We start from the raw sequence: 24802 nt of genomic DNA, 5'->3' as shown, positions 1-24802 counted from the left end.
TGATCTGACATGTTGGATCATTGTTCCAGACTGCCAGTTTGCCCCAGTCCCTGAGGGAGGATTTACCCCCCGTCGCCACCCCCCCACCATTCGTCTGATGGAGGATAAGACGCGGCTATCTGGGATACACAGAAGAAAATAAAAACATAACCTTACAATGATAGGAGAACAATAATCACTGTAAGTGCTTACAAATCCCCTCCTCCCGAGTAATAGGATTGATCTGAACAGCTTCAACATTCATTTCCATAGATAATTGCATTTGTTTATTGTCTGATTTTATATTTCATTTTTATTTGTTTTCTTATCAGCAAAGCTTGTTAATACTCTGAGATGATTAAAAACTACAAAGTGGGTATTTTTTTTAATCAAAGCTTGCTCCACAACGCTGCCTGTTCCTCAGTATAAGCGCTCTGCAGCACAGGGCAAATTTCCCTCTCTTTCGCTGCAATAAAAAAAAGATTAGCATTAATGTGGCAGGAAGTAAAATGGCATCATCTCCGTGTGTGCAGAATGGGAGGCTGATTGTATTTCCAGGCTAAACGAGGAACTCTGTGTTTAGGGAGGAATGTCTTCCTCACTGAAACACACGCTGAGTTGTTCTGCATGCAAAGGACCTCCTATAGGCCCCAAACGGCCCCCTAAATATAAACACAATCCTTCCACAGCCAACTTAATTAGATTCTCCTGATTTGCTTTTTCATTTTAATCTCTATTATGGTTGGGTGTCGTTGCGACTGCCGTTGGTTTGGCCCACAGCTCTTCCACTGAGGAGTAATCCACTAGTGAAATCTGCAATCAGACTTAGTGGCGGCAGCGTAGCCTAGTGGTTAGAGCGTTGGACTAGTAACCGAAAGGTTGCAAGATCGAATCTCCAAGCTGACAAGGTACAAAATCTGTCGTTCTGCCCCTGAACAAGGCAGTTAACCCACTGTTCCTAGGCCGTCATTGCAAATAAGAATTTGTTCTTAACTGACTTGCCTAGTAAAATAAAAAATCTGACTCTGGGCTCCTTGCATAAACACACACACTGACAAATGGCATCACTACTCTCACTATGATGTCGCCGAGACACCAGGGTGCCAGCCAGAATGCTGTTCTCTCATTCCATCATCACACACTCACACTCTGTCACATACACAAACACACACTCTCTCAAGACATACAGAAACACATATTTACTTACATAGACATCAAACCCAGTGTTCCTTCCCCCCTGGTTGGAATGTGGCTCTAACATTAACCCCATAATGCTGGGGTTTCCAACCATCATTTCCAGGAAGGGGACCTTTTCCTATGGACACAATGGCAGGACTGAGTCACTACAAAACAATGCAGCTAGGTGGTCACTAAACATGTCAAAATAGGCAATATACTTGAAATATATCCGTAATATTGATGATCATCACCATGAGCACATTTTTCAATGTTCCTAATCTATAGCTTGAACAATACAACTAAACCATTCTTTGGAGCAGATGCCTTCATGGACATTACTGATAACATAGAAGGATGTGAAGGATTTCAGCAATGTTCCTCTACATAATTGTAATAATCCCTTCGTTCATAGGCAGAGCTGTTTCTCTGTAGATGCCTTTCACCTGCTCCATCTGAATAATGTGTTTGTATTCCAGGCTCTGCTCTGTGGTCTTGTCTGAGGTGTTGAGTGTGAACTGGATCCAGGCTGTAGCCCTGTATACAGGGAATCACAGGCAGCCCCAGAGAGGAGTTGAGGTGGGAGCACTGGAGTCAGCCATGGCAGGCCATCAGTAGCTGCCATCTAATGTAATCTCATTACAATTCTCAGTAAAGTGTGACTACAGCCTAATTTAATCTGATTAGTCAGCTCAGCCATTTGTAACTGTCAACTAGGCTACTATGATATTACCGCCATACAGTCTCCCTTGTGGGTGGGAATCACGGACCAGGCAAGCCTCTAGAGAGAAATATGGAATATAAATACACTTGTTCAAACGTTAAAGTATTCATTTCAACACAGGTACAACACCTAACCCGTGTCCAAGTGCCACACAAATGTTCCTAGCCTTGGTGAAACCATGACAACAGTTCACAGCTAATGAGGAATACATGAACAGTGTGGGTCAGGGTTCACAGAGCTATAATGAGTTCTGTAGCTATGCACCGCACTCCAATCAGCTTACTTGCTCCCGCATAATTCAAAAGAGCTCTCCGCTCTTGGAACCATTATAAAACAAATGATCAGCCAGAAAACTATTCATTGGAGGAGAATAACATACAGCTCAGAGCTGTCAACTAACTAGTCAACAGATAGCAGGGTTGAGCAGAGCCATTGATAGAGATATATAAGTACTCTACTGTATACGGCTCTGGGGCTAAAAGAGCACGACTACCCCCTAGGAGAAGACAGAACTCAAGGTACCATGGAATCAGTTGCCATCATAACATTTGCATTTGTTTATACTGCAAACATAAGACCAGCATACCATAATCATGTCCCAATGTCCTTGCAGAATGACCACAGAGATCTACACTGAGTGTACAAAACATTAAGAACACCTGCTCTTTTCATGACATAGACTGACCAGGTGAATCCTGATGAAAGCTGGGATCACTTATTGATGTCACTTGTTAAATCCACTTCAATTAGTGTAAAAGAAGGGGAGGAGACAGGTAAAGAACTATTTTTAAGCCTTGAGACATGGATTGTGCATGTGTGCCATTCAGACGGTGAATGGCCAAGACAAAAGATTTAAGTGCCTTTGAGGGAAAAAAGTATTTGATCCCCTGCTGATTTTGTACGTTTGCCCACTGACAAAGAAATGATCAGTCTATAATTTTAATGGTAGGTTTATTTGAACAGTGAGAGACAGAATAACAACAAAAAAATCCAGAAAAACGCATGTCAAAAATGTTATAAAATTATTTGCATTTTAATGAGGGAAATAAGTATTTGACCCCTCTGCAAAACATGACTCAGTACTTGGTGGCAAAATCCTTGTTGGCAATCACAGAGGTCAGACATTTCTTGTAGTTGGCCACCAGGTTTGCACACATCTCAGAAGGGAGTTTGTCCCACTCCTCTTTGCAGATCTTCTCCAAGTCATTAAGGTTTCGAGGCTGATGTTTGGCAACTCGAACCTTCAGCTCCATCCACAGATTTTCTATGGGATTAAGGTCTGGAGATTGGCTAGGCCACTCCAGGACCTAATGTGCTTCTTCTTGAGCCACTCCTTTGTTGCCTTGGCCGTGTGTTTTGGGTCATTGTCATGCTGGAATACCCATCCCCGACCCATTTTCAATGCCCTGGCTGAGGGAAGGAGGTTCTCACCCAAGATTTGACGGTACATGACCCCGTCCATCGTCCCTTTGATGCAGTGAAGTTGTCCTGTCCCCTTAGCAGAAAAACACCCCCAAAGCATAATGTTTCCACCTCCATGTTTGACGGTGAGGACGGTTTTCTTGGGGTCATAGGCAGCATTCCTCCTCCTCCAAACACGGCGAGTTGAGTTGATTGGTCTCATCTGCCCACAACACTTTCACCCAGTTGTCCTCTGAATCATTCAGATGTTCATTGGCAAACTTCAGACGGGCATGTATATGTGCTTTCTTGAGCAGGGGGACCTTGCGGGCGCTGCAGGATTTCAGTCCTTCACGGCGTAGTGTGTTACCAATTGTTTTCTTGGTGACTATGGTCCCAGCTGCCTTGAGATCATTGACAAGAATCTCCCGTGTAGTTCTGGGCTGATTCCTCACCGTTCTCATGATCATTGCAACTCCACGAGGTGAGATCTTGCATGGAGCCCCAGGCCGAGGGAGATTGACAGTTCTTTTGTGTTTCTTCCATTTGCGAATAATCGCACCAACTGTTGTCACCTTCTCACCAAGCTGCTTGGCGATGGTCTTGTAGCCCATTCCAGCCTTGTATAGGTCTACAATCTTGTCCCTGACATCCTTGGAGAGCTCTTTGGTGTTGGCCATGGTGGAGAGTTTGGAATCTGATTGATTGATTACTTCTGTGGACAGGTGTCTTTTTTACGGGTAACAAGATGAGATTAGGATCACTCCCTTTAAGAGTGTGCTCCTAATCTCAGCTCGTTACCTGTATAAAAGACACCTGGGAGCCAGAAATCTTTCTGATTGAGAGGGGGTCAAATACTTATTTCCCTCATTAAAATGTAAATCAATTTATAACATTTTTGACATGAGTTTTTCTGGATTTTTTGTTGTTGTTATTCTGTCTCTCACTGTTCAAATAAACCTACCATTAAAATTATAGACTGATCATTTCTTTGTCAGTGGGAAAACGTACAAAATCAGCAGGGGATCAAATACTTTTTCCCTCACAGTAGGTGCCAGGCGCACCGGTATGTGTCAAGAACTGCAACACTGCTAGGGTTTTCACACTCAACAATTTCCTGTGTGTATCAAGGATGGTCCACCACCCAAAGGACATCCAGCCAATTGGAGTCAAGATGAGCCAGAATCCCTGTGGAACGCTTTGACACCTTGTAGAGTCCATGCCCTGATGAACTGAGGCTGTTCTGAGGGCTAAAGGGGGGGGGGGGTGCAACTCAATATTAGGAAGGTGTTCCTAATGTCTGGTATACTCAGTGTATGTAATTGGAGAGCCTTCGACCAAATAAGTACATGGTGTCAACCAGTCTTATATATTCCAAGCCACTATTGGCCTCTCTCAGACATGTTATTGATCTGGTGAAGTGAGAGAAGGGACTTGTGTTCTCCATGTCTCTGTCCAGTCGGTGTTTATTCTACAGGGGCAAAGCGCTGTAAGGTCTGGCGTGTTCACCTCACAGCTATCCTCCAGTGGGACAACCATTACCCCTGTGAGGCCCACAGCCTCTGGGGTCGCTGGCTCCACTACAGCCCAGTGAAACATGACACCCTTTCATCACGCCCTGGAATGTGTGTGATTGAGAAACAAGAGGTGGAGGGACTTGGGTCCCGTCCTATGCACCACTGTTTTAACAAATTATCTGACCACCTACCCCACTGACCATCCCTCCTTGTCTATGACATCACCACACGGTTGAGGTCAGGGGTCAATCAGTCAGATCTGGCGTTGTGATTGGTGCGTTCCACTAAGCTGTGTGACAGAGGAGGAGGCGGTGTGTGAGAGCTGCATGGGGAATAATGGTGTCTAACGAGCAGATCAGTATCAGCACAGCTCTCTGATGCCTGTCGTGTCGCTAACACCACCGAGACACTTAAACACCAGCTCCCTGCTCCACACACTAACTCACACACTCACACACTCAGCCTGCCTTCCTGGGATTAAGTGAATAGGCGCTTGTGCCAGTCAAACTGAAAGACAGGCCGTGCTTGGAGAGCATGGAGGCGAGAGGGACCTAAGACCTCCTAATGATGAATTGTAAGGAACCAGTTACACTATTCACACTGCTGGTGAACACATACAGTAGGCATACTGTAATGGCCACACTGCCAACGGCACCACTTCACTGGAACCAACTATTTTTCCATGCCTTGATGTCACCCTCTAAAGACACCATGCACATCCATCTTATTGTCTCCCACCCCTGGAATAAGAATGCCATCATACATAGCAGCGGCAGGTGGCCGAACGCTGGGCCAGTTACCGAAAGGTTGGTGGTTCGAATCCCCGACCTGACAAGGTGAAAAATCAGTTGATGTGCCCTTGAGCAAGGCACTTAATCCTAATTGCCTCTGTAAATCACTCTGGATAAGAGTGTTTACTAAATTACTCTAATGTAAATGTAGTACATAAGAAATGGTAAATAGGATTGCTAGGTTGTGTTCCAATTCCAAGAAAAACACAGGGGGGCACTGGAATTCCTTGGACAATTTGCAGGCTTTTAGTCAGCAGCAGATGGTTCAACAGTCAATCCCTGTACCTCAGAGCCAAGGCAGCAGCAGGCGGTTCAACAGTCTATCCCTGTACCTCAGAGCCAAGGCAGCAGCAGGTGGTTCAACAGTCTATCCCTGTACCTCAGAGCCAAGGCAGCAGCAGACGGTTCAACAGTCAATCCCTGTACCTCAGAGCCAAGGCAGCAGCAGGCGGTTCAACAGTCAATCCCTGTACCTCAGAGCCAAGGCAGCAGCAGGCGGTTCAACAGTCAATCCCTGTACCTCAGAGCCAAGGCAGCAGCAGGCGGTTCAACAGTCAATCCCTGTACCTCAGAGCCAAGGCAGCAGCAGACGGTTCAACAGTCAATCCCTGTACCTCAGAGCCAAGGCAGCAGCAGGTGGTTCAACAGTCAATCCCTGTACCTCAGAGCCAAGGCAGCAGCAGGTGGTTCAACAGTCAATCCCTGTACCTCAGAGCCATGGCAGCAGCAGGCGGTTCAGCAGTCAATCCCTGTACCTCAGAGCCAAGGCAGCAGCAGACGGTTCAACAGTCAATCCCTGTACGTCAGAGCCAAGGCAGCAGCAGGCGGTTCAACAGTCAATCCCTGTACCTCAGAGCCAAGGCAGCAGCAGGCGGTTCAACAGTCAATCCCTGTACCTCAGAGCCAAGGCAGCAGCAGGTGGTTCAACAGTCAATCCCTGTACCTCAGAGCCAAGGCAGCAGCAGACGGTTCAACAGTCAATCCCTGTACCTCAGAGCCAAGGCAGCAGCAGGTGGTTCAACAGTCAATCCCTGTACCTCAGAGCCAAGGCAGCAGCAGGTGGTTCAACAGTCAATCCCTGTACCTCAGAGCCAAGGCAGCAGCAGGTGGTTCAACAGTCAATCCCTGTACCTCAGAGCCAAGGCAGCAGCAGGTGGTTCAACAGTCAATCCCTGTACCTCAGAGCCAAGGCAGCAGCAGGCGGTTCAACAGTCAATCCCTGTACCTCAGAGCCAAGGCAGCAGCAGGTGGTTCAACAGTCAATCCCTGTACCTCAGAGCCAAGGCAGCAGCAGGTGGTTCAACAGTCAATCCCTGTACCTCAGAGCCAAGGCAGCAGCAGGTGGTTCAACAGTCAATCCCTGTACCTCAGAGCCAAGGCAGCAGCAGGCGGTTCAACAGTCAATCCCTGTACCTCAGAGCCAAGGCAGCAGCAGGTGGTTCAACAGTCAATCCCTGTACCTCAGAGCCAAGGCAGCAGCAGGTGGTTCAACAGTCAATCCCCGTTTTTTTATTTAACTAGGCAAGTCAGTTAAGAACAAATTTTTATTTAAAATGACACCCTAGGAACAGTGGACAACTGCCTTGTTCAGGGGCAGAACAACAGATAATTACCTTGTCAGCCCGGGGATTCGATCTAGCAACCTTTCGGTTACTGGCTCAACTCTCTAACCACTAGGCTACCTGCCGCCCCTGTACCCCAGAGCCAAGGCAGCAGCAGCACTACCTACAACCACCACAGGAGCACATCCTTATCTCTGTGTGGTGGAGTCACAGCCAACGCATTATCTCTGTGTGGTGGAGTCACAGCCAACACATTATCTCTGTGTGGTGGAGTCACAGCCAACACATTATCTCTGTGTGGTGGAGTCACAACCAACACATTATCCCTGTGTGGTGGAGTCACAGCCAACACATTATCTCTGTGTGGTGGAGTCACAACCAACACATTATCTCTGTGTGGTGGAGTCACAGCCAACACATTATCTCTGTGTGGTGGAGTCACAGCCAACACATTATCTCTGTGTGGTGGAGTCACAGCCAACACATTATCTCTGTGTGGTGGAGTCACAACCAACACATTATCTCTGTGTGGTGGAGTCACAACCAACACATTATCTCTGTGTGGTGGAGTCACAACCAACACATTATCTCTGTATGGTGGAGTCACAGCCAACACATTATCTCTGTGTGGTGGAGTCACAACCAACACATTATCTCTGTGTGGTGGAGTCACAGCCAACACATTATCTCTGTGTGGTGGAGTCACAACCAACACATTATCTCTGTGTGGTGGAGTCACAGCCAACGCATTATCTCTGTATGGTGGAGTCACAGCCAACACATTATCTCTGTGTGGTGGAGTCACAACCAACACATTATCTCTGTGTGGTGGAGTCACAACCAACACATTATCTCTGTGTGGTGGAGTCACAACCAACACATTATCTCTGTATGGTGGAGTCACAGCCAACACATTATCTCTGTGTGGTGGAGTCACAACCAACACATTATCTCTGTGTGGTGCAGTCACAGCCAACACATTATCTCTGTGTGGTGGAGTCACAACCAACACATTATCTCTGTGTGGTGGAGTCACAGCCAACACATTATCTCTGTATGGTGGAGTCACAGCCAACGCAGTCGGGGACATTGCTATAAAACACCTGTGAAAGCCTCTACTAAACTGTAGAGATGGTGGTACTACAGCTCATCACCATTGAGTTCAGTGAGTATGAGCATAGAGATGATGACATAGACAAGAAGGCCTGAGGGACATTCACATTGCAGGCTGATAGATAGCAGAACACAAAGCCACACCTGTGCAGTGTCACTGTTGTGTTGCACCCTCCCTCTCTTAATGCTGTTATAATCCCATCCCATTGTGATTTGCACAGCCGCTTGGAGACAGCGTAGGAAGACATTAGCAGTGCTTTATCGCCCTGGATCAGATCTGCTTAAGGAATGAAGAACGCCCTGGCTGATGAGCTGGCAATTGCAGCTTCGTTTAGAGGCCATGGCTGAGATAGAGACCTGCACAGTGGGAGCCGCCATTAGAGAGCTGACGGGGCGCACAGCACTGCCACACAACCCAGCATGGCTCAGAGAGAGAAGAGAGAGGAGAGTGGGAAAAGGGAGGATAAGAACAAGGAGAGGGGGAAGGGAGGAGATAGGCAAGTGATGAATAGAGAGTAGGGGAGTAAAAGATAGAGGGAGTGATAAGAAGAATGGAGAGGAGGCAGAAGGGAAGAAACACAGAGAGGAATAGCAGCAGCGCTCCACACAGTTTCATCTAAAGGAAAGGCACCAGATCAGTGGATGGCAGAAGGCAGTGACACGCTTACTAACCAGTGTAAACATACATGCGTTCACAAACAGTAGAGAACCATCATACATGCACAGCGCACGCGCAATGGATGCTTAGATAAAACACCAATCAAACCGGTTAACCAAACGGCACCACGCTCAAAATAATCCTCTCTCTGGTTAGTCATGTGTTATAAACTGGGTGGTTCGAGCCCTGAATGCCGATTGGCTGACAGCCGTGGTATATCAGACTGTATACAACGGGTATAACAAAACATGTATTTTTACTGCTCTAATTACGTTGGTAACCAGTTTATAATAGCAATGAGGCACCTCTGGGTTTGTGGTATATGACTAATATACCACGGCTAAGGGCTGTATCCAGGCACTCCGCACCTTTAGCCATGGTATATTGGCCATATACCACAAACCCCCGAGGTGCCTTATTGCTTAATTATACCTGGTCAAAGCCCTTTTCTATACCAGGTTCAAGGCTCAGTGGAGCCATGTTGTTTGTGGATTGATAAAGTCATCTGTAGTCAGTACTGTCCACACCATGCAGTACTCTACCTACCTCCACTGGTGTCCCCTGCAGGCAGACAAACATTTTACAGAACACCTGGGGAGGAGGGAAGTGATGAGATGACACATGAATAATAAGAAGAGCAGCCGCTCAACAACAACATGCCCATCTTCATTTAATGCTAATTCTGTTTGGGGATGCTGCAAAATCTGTCTGTGTGTGTGTGTGTGTGTGTGTGTGTGTGTGTGTGTGTGTGTGTGTGTGTGTGTGTGTGTGGGTGTGTGTGTGTGTGGGGGTGTGTGTGTGTGTGTGTGTGTGTGAGAGGACTTAACCTCATAAGGTTGCTAATCCCTGAGCCAACTCGGTGAAAAATTGGCCGATGTGCCCTTGAGCAAGGCACTTAACCCTAACTGCTCCCGTAAGTGGCTCTAAATAAAAATGTCTGCTAAATGACTACAATGTAAAATGTCTTCTTAACCTCTACCAACCAGTCTGTGGGGGAGGTGAGGTCCCTGGTAGAGCTGGGAGATAAGGGGCTGATGAAACAACCTGTAGTTGACAGCTGACTTAGCCACCTCCGATCTGTTTTCTCTCTTTCTCTTTCATTACTTCAATGCAGTGAGGCCCTTTGAACCAACACAGACACAATTTAAATATTGACATTTTCCAGGTTTACAGAACAACTGCCAAAAAGTGTTAGTGTCAGGGTCAGAAAGCATTGGCTAACGTTACATAGTGAACTAGACAGGTGATGTATTTATGTATATGTATTTAAGTGTGTACAAACTAAATGAGCAGGCAGATTTCGGGTAATGTCAGATATCTGGTAGTGACAGATATCTAATAATATCTGGTAATGTCAGATATCTGGTAGTGACAGATATCTAATAATATCTGGTAATGACAGATATCTGGTAATGACAGATATCTGGTAATATCTGGTAATGACAGATATCTGGTAATATCTGGTAATGACAGATATCTGGTCATATCTGGTAATGACAGATATCTGGTAATATCTGGTAATGACAGATATCTGGTAATATCTGGTAATGACAGATACCTGGTAATATCTGGTAATGACAGATACCTGTTAATGGTTCAGGTGTTCATGCTTTAACCAAACAACACAAAGGAGTCTTTGAACTGTCTGAGGAACAATACCAGTCAGTGCTCCACTTAGGCATCATTACGCCCCCACACACAGCCAGCCCATCTCCCATGTCAGTCCTGGGGACAGGGACCACAAAGAGATCACAGCCTATATCAGCCTATCAAATGACCCAAAGCGATCACAGACTATATCAGCCTATCAAATGGCCCAAAGCGATCACAGCCTATATCAGCCTATCAAATGGCCCAAAGCGATCACAGACTATATCAGCCTATCAAATGGCCCATGCAGTAACTGCCTCCCCCTGCAAAGCCCCACAGCCCTGCTGATGTCATTACAGGCCCTGGGCAGACATTATTCATCATCATGTGTCACCCTGTACACAGCCTCTGTGTCAGAAGAGAGGCAAGGAAATGTCACCAGGGGACTGGAGGGGGAGAGTGAGGGGAGCAAGAAGGGGAGAGGTAGGGGACCGGAGGGGAAGGGGGGGTTGTGAAGGAGTTGAGGTAGGAAGAATCATCTCTAGTGGAAGGGCATTAACACTTAATAGGACCAGCGGAGAACCACAGGATCTCATCACCATACTACTACATTACCGCTCTGTGTAATTGTCTCCAACTAAGTGTAAACCAGATCTATGTCATGCTGCCTAATGCCTTCCCCATATTCCCCAATCTTTTCTGCTTATTAACGCACCCAATAAACCTCCTTTAGCAAGCATGAGTGCACAACACACACTTGCATTCCGCTTCTGCTTCCGCTACACACACACACACACACACACACACAACTACTTATGCTGACACAGGCCTCAGGGTCAGAGAGAGAGGTTACTATGGCTACTAGCCCTGAAGGAGCCTTTCAGACAGACCGGTCTTGTCCAGTTCTGCTGATAACACACTCGATGCGGCGCTTCGCATTCTTCTGTGGCGATCCATCAGCACAGGTCACACACAACGCGCTGTTATGATTATACATGGGTTCTGTCCTCTAACCCACTGCTCATTCCTCATCCTCCCTACACAGCACACAGTATGGGCTGTCTCACTGGACCCAACAGAACTGACTCATCACACCTACAAATACACAGCTAGCTCCACTAATCATACTGCCGTCAGGGCACATGCCAGAAAACACCTACAGTGCCATTAAAAAGTATTCATATCCCTTGACTTATTCCACATTTTGTTGTGTTACAGCATGAATTCATAACGGATTAAATCGATTGTTTTTCTCACCCATCTACATACAAAACCCAATAATGACAAAGACAAAGTGAAAACATGTTTTTAGTATTTTTTGCAAATTTATTGAAAATGAAATACAGAAATATATAATTTACATAAGTATTCACACCCCTAAGTCAATACTTTGTAGAAGCACCTTTGGCAGCGCTTAAAGCTGTGAGTCTTTCTGGGTAAGTCTAAGAGCTTTCCACACCTGGATAGTGCAACATTTGCCCATTATGTTTTTCAAAATTATTCAAGCTCTGTCAAATTGGTTGTTGATCGTTGCTAGACAACCATTTTCAGGTCTTATCATAGATTTTCAAGTAGATTTAAGTCAAAACTGTAACTTGGGCACTCAGGAACATTCACTGTCTTCTTGGTACGCAACTCCAGTGTAGATTTGGCCTTGTGTTTAAGGTTATTGTCCTGCTGAAAGGTGAGTTCAGGGTCTGGTGGAAAGCAGACTGAACCAGGTTTTCCTCTAGGAATTTGCCTGTGCTTTTCTCCATTCCATAAATTGTTTTATCCCGAAAAGCTCCCCAGTCTTTAATGATTACAAGCATACCCATAACATGATGCAGCCACCACTCTGCTTGAAATATGGAGAGTGGTACTCAGTAATATGTTGAAATGGATTTGCCCCAAACATAACACCTTGTATTCAGGATAAAAAGTTAATTTCTTTGCCACATTTTTTGCAGTCTACTTTAGTGCTTTGTTGCAAACAGGATGCATGTTTTAGAATATTTGTTTTCTGTACAGACTTCCTTCTGTTCACTCTGTCAATTAGGTTAGCATCGTGGAGTAACTATAATGTTGTTGATCCATCCTCAGTTTTCTCCTATCACAGCCATTAAACTCTGTAACTGTTTTAAAGTCACCATTGGCCTCATGGTGAAATCCCTGAGCAGTTTTTCCTGTATTTGAAATGTACTGATCGGCTGAGGAACCTTACAGATAATTGTATGTGGGGTACAGAGATGAGGTAGTCATTCACAAATCATGTTAAACACTATTATTGCACACAGAGTGAGTCCATGCAACCTATGATGTGACTTTTTAAGCAAATTTTTACTCCTGAACTCATTTAGGCTTGCCATGACAAAGGAGTTGAATACTTATTGACTCAAGACATTTCAGCTTTTCATTTTCAATTCATTTGTAAACATTTTAAAAAAACATATTCCACTTTGACATTATGGGGTATTGGGTGTAGGCCAGTAACAAAACATCTATATTTAATCAATTTTAAATTCAGGCTGTAACACAACAACATTTAGAAAAAGTCAAGGGGTGTGAATACTTTCTGAAGGCACTTTAGTTACTGTAGGTTTAAGTTTTGGGATTGTGTATGTTTTAACAGAGTAAAACTTAGTTGAATGTAGCAAAGTGTTTTCTCTGTGGTAAAATAAACTTTGGTGGCCAGACAGAAAACAGGTCAGTAAGCATGGCAAGTTAGCACTGCATGCAGAGAGCACAGGCATCGCTCTGGGGCGGAGGGAGAGAGGGAGGGGGATGGAGAGAGAGAGGGAGATGAAACAGAACTCAGCAATGGACAGATCCAGAGAGCAACAATGTTGTAGCATTACAGTTTACAAAAAGTACACACAAAATACACAACTAGTCACTTCCCTTGTGTATGCACATAGTAATAACCATTTCTGGTGGTTGAGATATAAACATATTTTAGTATCTTTATGACACTAAAATGAAGCATTAAATCTGTATGGATAGGTAGATTTGGGGTTACTGGGCAGTTTAAAAGACTGGACCAAGTGGTGTACAGGGGCCAGTTGATTTGGTTACAGCCCACTCCTCTCCCTCAGCCTGCTCTCTCCTCTCCTCTCTCACTTCAGGCCAGAGAGACTTACAGCTCAGACACTGCTCAGTGATTTGTCCTGCTAGCTCCAGAAAAAGCCAGCGGGGCTGGGTCAGTCACACGCATGCACGAACACACACACAAAAACACACAAACAAATACAGACAAACATCACCTCAGATCAGCGTCACAGGGCACTCTGGATAGAGAGCGGGAAAGAAGGCGAGTTGAACAGAGCTAGAACACTGCATCCCCCGAGAGCACATGAGCAGGGGGTGCAGAGAGAAGTGGAGTAGGCTAATTAGAAAATGAGTCCTACTTTAAATCATAATAATAACAAAAGCATTTCCTGGCCCTGCTTATTCAGAGATGGGAAACTATTAGAGAGGCTAAGTCAGCCATGCAGGTGAAACACTTTTACATATTCACCTCTGGCTGATCCTCCCAAACATGATCGATGAAGTCCCAGACTGAAACAGTAATTCTGGCCGCTCAGCGGGAAGTTGGGGGCCTAAACCCTCAAACCTGGCAAGGCAAAGCTCCACTTTTTACGCTATAGTCAGACATTGTGTAAATTACTACAGTCTGCCTAGAGATCTGACAACTGGAGGCTGGACACTGACTGGGGAACAGACTGGGGGGGATACTGACTGGGGAACAGACTGGGGGGGGGACACTGACTGGGGAACAGACTGGGGGGATACTGACTGGGGAACAGACTGGGGGGGATACTGAAGGGGAACAGACTGGGGGGATACTGAAGGGGAACAGACTGGGGGGGAAAACTGACTGGGGAACAGACTGGGGGGATACTGACTGGGGAACAGACTGGGGGGACACTGACTGGGGAACAGACTGGGGGGATACTGACTGGGGAAAAGACTGGGGGGGGAACTGACCGGGGAACAGACTGGGGGGACACTGACTGGGGAACAGACTGGGGGGATACTGACTGGGGAACAGACTGGGGGGGATACTGACTGGGGAACAGACTGGGGGGATACTGACTGGGGAACAGACTGGGGGGGATACTGACTGGGGAACAGACTGGGGGGGATACTGACTGGGGAACAGACTGGGGGGGATACTGACTGGGGAACAGACTGGGGGGATACTGACTGGGGAACAGACTGGGGGGGATACTGACTGGGGAACAGACTGGGGGATACTGACTGGGGAACAGACTGGGGGGATACTGACTGGGGAACAGACTGGGGGGATACTGAAGGGGAACAGACTGGGGGGAAACTGACTGGGGAACAGACTGGGGGGATACTGACTGGGGAACAGACTGGGGGGGAAACTGACTGGGGAACAGACTGGGGGACACTGACTGGGGAACAGACTGGGGGGATACTGACTGGGGAACAGACTGGGGGGATACTGACTGGGGAACAGACTGGGGGGAAACTGACTGGGGAACAGACTGGGGGGATACTGACTGGGGAACAGACTGGGGGGATACTGACTGGGGAACAGACTGGGGGGATACTGACTGGGGAACAGACTGGGGGGGGATACTGACTGGGGAACAGACTGGGGGGATACTGACTGGGGAACAGACTGGGGGGACACTGACTGGGGAACAGACTGGGGGGATACTGACTGGGGAACAGACTGGGGGATACTGACTGGGGAACAGACTGGGGAGGGATACTGACTGGGGAACAGACTGGGGGGATACTGACTGGGGAACAGACTGGGGGGATACTGAAGGGGAACAGACTGGGGGGAAACTGACTGGGGAACAGACTGGGGGGATACTGACTGGGGAACAGACTGGGGGGGAAACTGACTGGGGAACAGACTGGGGGGACACTGACTGGGGAACAGACTGGGGGATACTGACTGGGGAACAGACTGGGGGGATACTGACTGGGGAACAGACTGGGGGGATACTGAAGGGGAACAGACTGGGGGATACTGACTGGGGAACAGACTGGGGGGGATACTGAAGGGGAACAGACTGGGGGGATACTGAAGGGGAACAGACTGGGGGGGAAACTGACTGGGGAACAGACTGGGGGGGGAAACTGACTGGGGAACAGACTGGGGGGAAACTGACTGGGGAACAGACTGGGGGGACACTGACTGGGGAACAGACTGGGGGGATACTGACTGGGGAACAGACTGGGGGGGATACTGACTGGGGAACAGACTGGGGGGATACTGACTGGGGAACAGACTGGGGGGATACTGACTGGGGAACAGACTGGGGGGGGATACTGACTGGGGAACAGACTGGGGGGATACTGACTGGGGAACAGACTGGGGGGATACTGACTGGGGAACAGACTGGGGGGGATACTGAAGGGGAACAGACTGGGGGGAAACTGACTGGGGAACAGACGATACTGACTGGGGAACAGACTGGGGGGGAAACTGACTGGGGAACAGACTGGGGGGACACTGACTGGGGAACAGACTGGGGGGATACTGACTGGGGAACTGACTGGGGGGATACTGACTGGGGAACAGACTGGGGGGGATACTGACTGGGGAACAGACTGGGGGGATACTGACTGGGGAACAGACTGGGGGGATACTGACTGGGGAACAGACTGGGGGGATACTGACTGGGGAACAGACTGGGGGAGATACTGACTGGGGAACAGACTGGGGGGGGGGATACTGACTGGGGAACAGACTGGGGGGATACTGACTGGGGAACAGACTGGGGGGACACTGACTGGGGAACAGACTGGGGGGGATACTGACTGGGGAACAGACTGGGGGGATACTGACTGGGGAACAGACTGGGGGAGGGATACTGACTGGGGAACAGACTGGGGGGGATACTGACTGGGGAACAGACTGGGGGGATACTGAAGGGGAACAGACTGGGGGGGAAACTGACTGGGGAACAGACTGGGGGGATACTGACTGGGGAACAGACTGGGGGGGAAACTGACTGGGGAACAGACTGGGGGGACACTGACTGGGGAACAGACTGGGGGGATACTGACTGGGGAACAGACTGGGGGGGATACTGACTGGGGAACAGACTGGGGGGATACTGAAGGGGAACAGACTGGGGGGATACTGACTGGGGAACAGACTGGGGGGGATACTGAAGGGGAACAGACTGGGGGGATACTGAAGGGGAACAGACTGGGGGGGAAACTGACTGGGGAACAGACTGGGGGGAAACTGACTGGGGAACAGACTGGGGGGGAAACTGACTGGGGAACAGACTGGGGGGACACTGACTGGGGAACAGACTGGGGGGATACTGACTGGGGAACAGACTGGGGGGGATACTGACTGGGGAACAGACTGGGGGGGATACTGACTGGGGAACAGACTGGGGGGATACTGACTGGGGAACAGACTGGGGGGGATACTGACTGGGGAACAGACTGGGGGGATACTGACTGGGGAACAGACTGGGGGGATACTGACTGGGGAACAGACTGGGGGGGATACTGAAGGGGAACAGACTGGGGGAACTGACTGGGGAACAGACGATACTGACTGGGGAACAGACTGGGGGGAAACTGACTGGGGAACAGACTGGGGGGACACTGACTGGGGAACAGACTGGGGGGATACTGACTGGGGAACAGACTGGGGGGATACTGACTGGGGAACAGACTGGGGGGGATACTGACTGGGGAACAGACTGGGGGGATACTGACTGGGGAACAGACTGGGGGGATACTGACTGGGGAACAGACTGGGGGGGATACTGACTGGGGAACAGACTGGGGGGGGATACTGACTGGGGAACAGACTGGGGGGGATACTGACTGGGGAACAGACTGGGGGGGATACTGACTGGGGAACAGACTGGGGGGATACTGAAGGGGAACAGACTGGGGGGAAACTGACTGGGGAACAGACTGGGGGATACTGACTGGGGAACAGACTGGGGGGAAACTGACTGGGGAACAGACTGGGGGGACACTGACTGGGGAACAGACTGGGGGGATACTGACTGGGGAACAGACTGGGGGGATACTGACTGGGGAACAGACTGGGGGGAAACTGACTGGGGAACAGACTGGGGGGATACTGACTGGGGAACAGACTGGGGGGATACTGACTGGGGAACAGACTGGGGGGGATACTGACTGGGGAACAGACTGGGGGGGGATACTGACTGGGGAACAGACTGGGGGGGATACTGACTGGGGAACAGACTGGGGGGACACTGACTGGGGAACAGACTGGGGGGATACTGACTGGGGAACAGACTGGGGGGGATACTGACTGGGGAACAGACTGGGGGGGATACTGACTGGGGAACAGACTGGGGGGGATACTGACTGGGGAACAGACTGGGGGGATACTGACTGGGGAACAGACTGGGGGGAAACTGACTGGGGAACAGACTGGGGGGATACTGACTGGGGAACAGACTGGGGGAAACTGACTGGGGAACAGACTGGGGGGATACTGACTGGGGAACAGACTGGGGGGGATACTGACTGGGGAACAGACTGGGGGGGATACTGACTGGGGAACAGACTGGGGGGATACTGACTGGGGAACAGACTGGGGGGATACTGACTGGGGAACAGACTGGGGGGATACTGACGGGGGAACAGACTGGGGGGATACTGACTGGGGAACAGACTGGGGGGAAACTGACTGGGGAACAGACTGGGGGGAAACTGACTGGGGAACAGACTGGGGGGAAACTGACTGGGGAACAGACTGGGGGGATACTGACTGGGGAACAGACTGGGGGGATACTGACTGGGGAACAGACTGGGGGGGATACTGACTGGGGAACAGACTGGGGGGGATACTGACTGGGGAACAGACTGGGGGGATACTGACTGGGGAACAGACTGGGGGGATACTGACTGGGGAACAGACTGGGGGGATACTGACTGGGGAACAGACTGGGGGGATACTGACTGGGGAACAGACTGGGGGGATACTGACTGGGGAACAGACTGGGGGATACTGACTGGGGAACAGACTGGGGGGATACTGACTGGGGAACAGACTGGGGGATACTGACTGGGGAACAGACTGGGGGGGATACTGACTGGGGAACAGACTGGGGGGATACTGACTGGGGAACAGACTGGGGGGATACTGACTGGGGAACAGACTGGGGGGATACTGACTGGGGAACAGACTGGGGGGATACTGACTGGGGAACAGACTGGGGGGATACTGACTGGGGAACAGACTGGGGGGATACTGACTGGGGAACAGACTGGGGGGATACTGACTGGGGAACAGACTGGGGGGGATACTGACTGGGGAACAGACTGGGGGGGATACTGACTGGGGAACAGACTGGGGGGATACTGACTGGGGAACAGACTGGGGGATACTGACTGGGGAACAGACTGGGGGGGATACTGACTGGGGAACAGACTGGGGGGATACTGACTGGGGAACAGACTGGGGGGGATACTGACTGGGGAACAGACTGGGGGGGATACTGACTGGGGAACAGACTGGGGGGGATACTGACTGGGGAACAGACTGGGGGGATACTGACTGGGGAACAGACTGGGGGGGATACTGACTGGGGAACAGACTGGGGGGATACTGACTGGGGAACAGACTGGGGGGGATACTGACTGGGGAACAGACTGGGGGGATACTGACTGGGGAACAGACTGGGGGGGATACTGACTGGGGAACAGACTGGGGGGGATACTGACTGGGGAACAGACTGGGGGGATACTGACTGGGGAACAGACTGGGGGGGATACTGACTGGGGAACAGACTGGGGGGGATACTGACTGGGGAACAGACTGGGGGGATACTGACTGGGGAACAGACTGGGGGGATACTGACTGGGGAACAGACTGGGGGGATACTGACTGGGGAACAGACTGGGGGGATACTGACTGGGGAACAGACTGGGGGGATACTGACTGGGGAACAGACTGGGGGGATACTGACTGGGGAACAGACTGGGGGGATACTGACTGGGGAACAGACTGGGGGGATACTGACTGGGGAACAGACTGGGGGATACTGACTGGGGAACAGACTGGGGGGATACTGACTGGGGAACAGACTGGGGGGATACTGACTGGGGAACAGACTGGGGGGATACTGACTGGGGAACAGACTGGGGGGGATACTGACTGGGGAACAGACTGGGGGGGATACTGACTGGGGAACAGACTGGGGGGATACTGACTGGGGAACAGACTGGGGGGATACTGACTGGGGAACAGACTGGGGGGATACTGACTGGGGAACAGACTGGGGGGATACTGACTGGGGAACAGACTGGGGGGGATACTGACTGGGGAACAGACTGGGGGGATACTGACTGGGGAACAGACTGGGGGGATACTGACTGGGGAACAGACTGGGGGGGATACTGACTGGGGAACAGACTGGGGGGATACTGACTGGGGAACAGACTGGGGGGGATACTGACTGGGGAACAGACTGGGGGGGATACTGACTGGGGAACAGACTGGGGGGATACTGACTGGGGAACAGACTGGGGGGATACTGACTGGGGAACAGACTGGGGGGATACTGACTGGGGAACAGACTGGGGGGGATACTGACTGGGGAACAGACTGGGGGGATACTGACTGGGGAACAGACTGGGGGGATACTGACTGGGGAACAGACTGGGGGGGATACTGACTGGGGAACAGACTGGGGGGATACTGACTGGGGAACAGACTGGGGGGATACTGACTGGGGAACAGACTGGGGGGGATACTGACTGGGGAACAGACTGGGGGGGATACTGACTGGGGAACAGACTGGGGGGGATACTGACTGGGGAACAGACTGGGGGGGATACTGACTGGGGAACAGACTGGGGGGATACTGACTGGGGAACAGACTGGGGGGATACTGACTGGGGAACAGACTGGGGGGGATACTGACTGGGGAACAGACTGGGGGGGATACTGACTGGGGAACAGACTGGGGGGATACTGACTGGGGAACAGACTGGGGGATACTGACTGGGGAACAGACTGGGGGGGATACTGACTGGGGAACAGACTGGGGGGGATACTGACTGGGGAACAGACTGGGGGGGATACTGACTGGGGAACAGACTGGGGGGATACTGACTGGGGAACAGACTGGGGGGGATACTGACTGGGGAACAGACTGGGGGGGATACTGACTGGGGAACAGACTGGGGGGATACTGACTGGGGAACAGACTGGGGGGGGATACTGACTGGGGAACAGACTGGGGGGATACTGACTGGGGAACAGACTGGGGGGGATACTGACTGGGGAACAGACTGGGGGGATACTGACTGGGGAACAGACTGGGGGGGATACTGACTGGGGAACAGACTGGGGGGATACTGACTGGGGAACAGACTGGGGGGATACTGACTGGGGAACAGACTGGGGGGGATACTGACTGGGGAACAGACTGGGGGGGATACTGACTGGGGAACAGACTGGGGGGATACTGACTGGGGAACAGACTGGGGGGGATACTGACTGGGGAACAGACTGGGGGGATACTGACTGGGGAACAGACTGGGGGGGATACTGACTGGGGAACAGACTGGGGGGATACTGACTGGGGAACAGACTGGGGGGATACTGACTGGGGAACAGACTGGGGGGGATACTGACTGGGGAACAGACTGGGGGGGATACTGACTGGGGAACAGACTGGGGGGGATACTGACTGGGAACAGACTGGGGGGATACTGACTGGGGAACAGACTGGGGGGGATACTGACTGGGGAACAGACTGGGGGGATACTGACTGGGGAACAGACTGGGGGGATACTGACTGGGGAACAGACTGGGGGGATACTGACTGGGGAACAGACTGGGGGGATACTGACTGGGGAACAGACTGGGGGGGATACTGACTGGGGAACAGACTGGGGGGGATACTGACTGGGGAACAGACTGGGGGGATACTGACTGGGGAACAGACTGGGGGGGATACTGACTGGGGAACAGACTGGGGGGATACTGACTGGGGAACAGACTGGGGGGGATACTGACTGGGGAACAGACTGGGGGGGATACTGACTGGGGAACAGACTGGGGGGGATACTGACTGGGGAACAGACTGGGGGGATACTGACTGGGGAACAGACTGGGGGGGATACTGACTGGGGAACAGACTGGGGGGAAACTGACTGGGGAACAGACTGGGGGGATACTGACTGGGGAACAGACTGGGGGGGGATACTGACTGGGGAACAGACTGGGGGGATACTGACTGGGGAACAGACTGGGGGGATACTGACTGGGGAACAGACTGGGGGGATACTGACTGGGGAACAGACTGGGGGGGATACTGACTGGGGAACAGACTGGGGGGGATACTGACTGGGGAACAGACTGGGGGGGATACTGACTGGGGAACAGACTGGGGGGATACTGACTGGGGAACAGACTGGGGGGATACTGACTGGGGAACAGACTGGGGGGGATACTGACTGGGGAACAGACTGGGGGGGATACTGACTGGGGAACAGACTGGGGGGATACTGACTGGGGAACAGACTGGGGGATACTGACTGGGGAACAGACTGGGGGGGATACTGACTGGGGAACAGACTGGGGGGATACTGACTGGGGAACAGACTGGGGGGATACTGACTGGGGAACAGACTGGGGGGATACTGACTGGGGAACAGACTGGGGGGATACTGACTGGGGAACAGACTGGGGGGGATACTGACTGGGGAACAGACTGGGGGGATACTGACTGGGGAACAGACTGGGGGGATACTGACTGGGGAACAGACTGGGGGGGATACTGACTGGGGAACAGACTGGGGGGATACTGACTGGGGAACAGACTGGGGGGGATACTGACTGGGGAACAGACTGGGGGATACTGACTGGGGAACAGACTGGGGGGATACTGACTGGGGAACAGACTGGGGGGATACTGACTGGGGAACAGACTGGGGGGATACTGACTGGGGAACAGACTGGGGGGATACTGACTGGGGAACAGACTGGGGGGGATACTGACTGGGGAACAGACTGGGGGATACTGACTGGGGAACAGACTGGGGGGATACTGACTGGGGAACAGACTGGGGGGATACTGACTGGGGAACAGACTGGGGGGATACTGACTGGGGAACAGACTGGGGGGGATACTGACTGGGGAACAGACTGGGGGGATACTGACTGGGGAACAGACTGGGGGGATACTGACTGGGGAACAGACTGGGGGATACTGACTGGGGAACAGACTGGGGGGGATACTGACTGGGGAACAGACTGGGGGGATACTGACTGGGGAACAGACTGGGGGGATACTGACTGGGGAACAGACTGGGGGGGATACTGACTGGGGAACAGACTGGGGGGGATACTGACTGGGGAACAGACTGGGGGGGATACTGACTGGGGAACAGACTGGGGGGGATACTGACTGGGGAACAGACTGGGGGGATACTGACTGGGGAACAGACTGGGGGGATACTGACTGGGGAACAGACTGGGGGGATACTGACTGGGGAACAGACTGGGGGGATACTGACTGGGGAACAGACTGGGGGGGGATACTGACTGGGGAACAGACTGGGGGGATACTGACTGGGGAACAGACTGGGGGGGATACTGACTGGGGAACAGACTGGGGGGATACTGACTGGGGAACAGACTGGGGGGATACTGACTGGGGAACAGACTGGGGGGATACTGACTGGGGAACAGACTGGGGGGATACTGACTGGGGAACAGACTGGGGGGATACTGACTGGGGAACAGACTGGGGGGATACTGACTGGGGAACAGACTGGGGGGATACTGACTGGGGAACAGACTGGGGGGGATACTGACTGGGGAACAGACTGGGGGGATACTGACTGGGGAACAGACTGGGGGGATACTGACTGGGGAACAGACTGGGGGGGATACTGACTGGGGAACAGACTGGGGGGATACTGACTGGGGAACAGACTGGGGGGATACTGACTGGGGAACAGACTGGGGGGGATACTGACTGGGGAACAGACTGGGGGGATACTGACTGGGGAACAGACTGGGGGGATACTGACTGGGGAACAGACTGGGGGGGATACTGACTGGGGAACAGACTGGGGGGATACTGACTGGGGAACAGACTGGGGGGATACTGACTGGGGAACAGACTGGGGGGGATACTGACTGGGGAACAGACTGGGGGGGATACTGACTGGGGAACAGACTGGGGGGATACTGACTGGGGAACAGACTGGGGGGGATACTGACTGGGGAACAGACTGGGGGGATACTGACTGGGGAACAGACTGGGGGGATACTGACTGGGGAACAGACTGGGGGATACTGACTGGGGAACAGACTGGGGGGATACTGACTGGGGAACAGACTGGGGGGATACTGACTGGGGAACAGACTGGGGGGATACTGACTGGGGAACAGACTGGGGGGATACTGACTGGGGAACAGACTGGGGGGGATACTGACTGGGGAACAGACTGGGGGATACTGACTGGGGAACAGACTGGGGGGATACTGACTGGGGAACAGACTGGGGGGATACTGACTGGGGAACAGACTGGGGGGATACTGACTGGGGAACAGACTGGGGGGGATACTGACTGGGGAACAGACTGGGGGGATACTGACTGGGGAACAGACTGGGGGGATACTGACTGGGGAACAGACTGGGGGGATACTGACTGGGGAACAGACTGGGGGGATACTGACTGGGGAACAGACTGGGGGGGATACTGACTGGGGAACAGACTGGGGGGATACTGACTGGGGAACAGACTGGGGGGATACTGACTGGGGAACAGACTGGGGGGATACTGACTGGGGAACAGACTGGGGGGATACTGACTGGGGAACAGACTGGGGGGATACTGACTGGGGAACAGACTGGGGGGATACTGACTGGGGAACAGACTGGGGGGGATACTGACTGGGGAACAGACTGGGGGGATACTGACTGGGGAACAGACTGGGGGGATACTGACTGGGGAACAGACTGGGGGGGATACTGACTGGGGAACAGACTGGGGGGGATACTGACTGGGGAACAGACTGGGGGGGATACTGACTGGGGAACAGACTGGGGGGATACTGACTGGGGAACAGACTGGGGGGATACTGACTGGGGAACAGACTGGGGGGATACTGACTGGGGAACAGACTGGGGGGGATACTGACTGGGGAACAGACTGGGGGGATACTGACTGGGGAACAGACTGGGGGGATACTGACTGGGGAACAGACTGGGGGGATACTGACTGGGGAACAGACTGGGGGGATACTGACTGGGGAACAGACTGGGGGGATACTGACTGGGGAACAGACTGGGGGG

General features: G+C 51.6%; 1 protein-coding gene across 4 annotated transcripts in view; it reads right to left on the bottom strand.

Moving 5' to 3' along the window:
* LOC106573733 (breast cancer anti-estrogen resistance protein 1) overlaps positions 1–24802 on the bottom strand; it is a 133310-nt gene that overhangs the window by 53245 nt on the left and 55263 nt on the right. For 2 of the 4 annotated variants that reach the window (XM_014149054.2, XM_045697161.1), the window contains exon 2: positions 1187–1294. The exons of 1 other annotated variant lie outside the window; for it this stretch is intronic. In XM_014149054.2, coding sequence (XP_014004529.2) covers positions 1187–1294 — 108 coding nt within the window. Of the gene's footprint in view, positions 1–1186; positions 1295–9467; positions 9513–24802 lie in introns of all 4 variants that reach the window. One more of the 4 variants, XM_014149055.2, reaches the window with a different exon arrangement.

This window comes from Salmo salar, chromosome ssa16 (genome assembly GCF_905237065.1).
Source record: "Salmo salar chromosome ssa16, Ssal_v3.1, whole genome shotgun sequence".
In the NCBI taxonomy this organism is placed as follows: Eukaryota; Metazoa; Chordata; class Actinopteri; order Salmoniformes; family Salmonidae; genus Salmo; species Salmo salar.
This window is presented reverse-complemented; position numbering and strand designations above follow the sequence as displayed.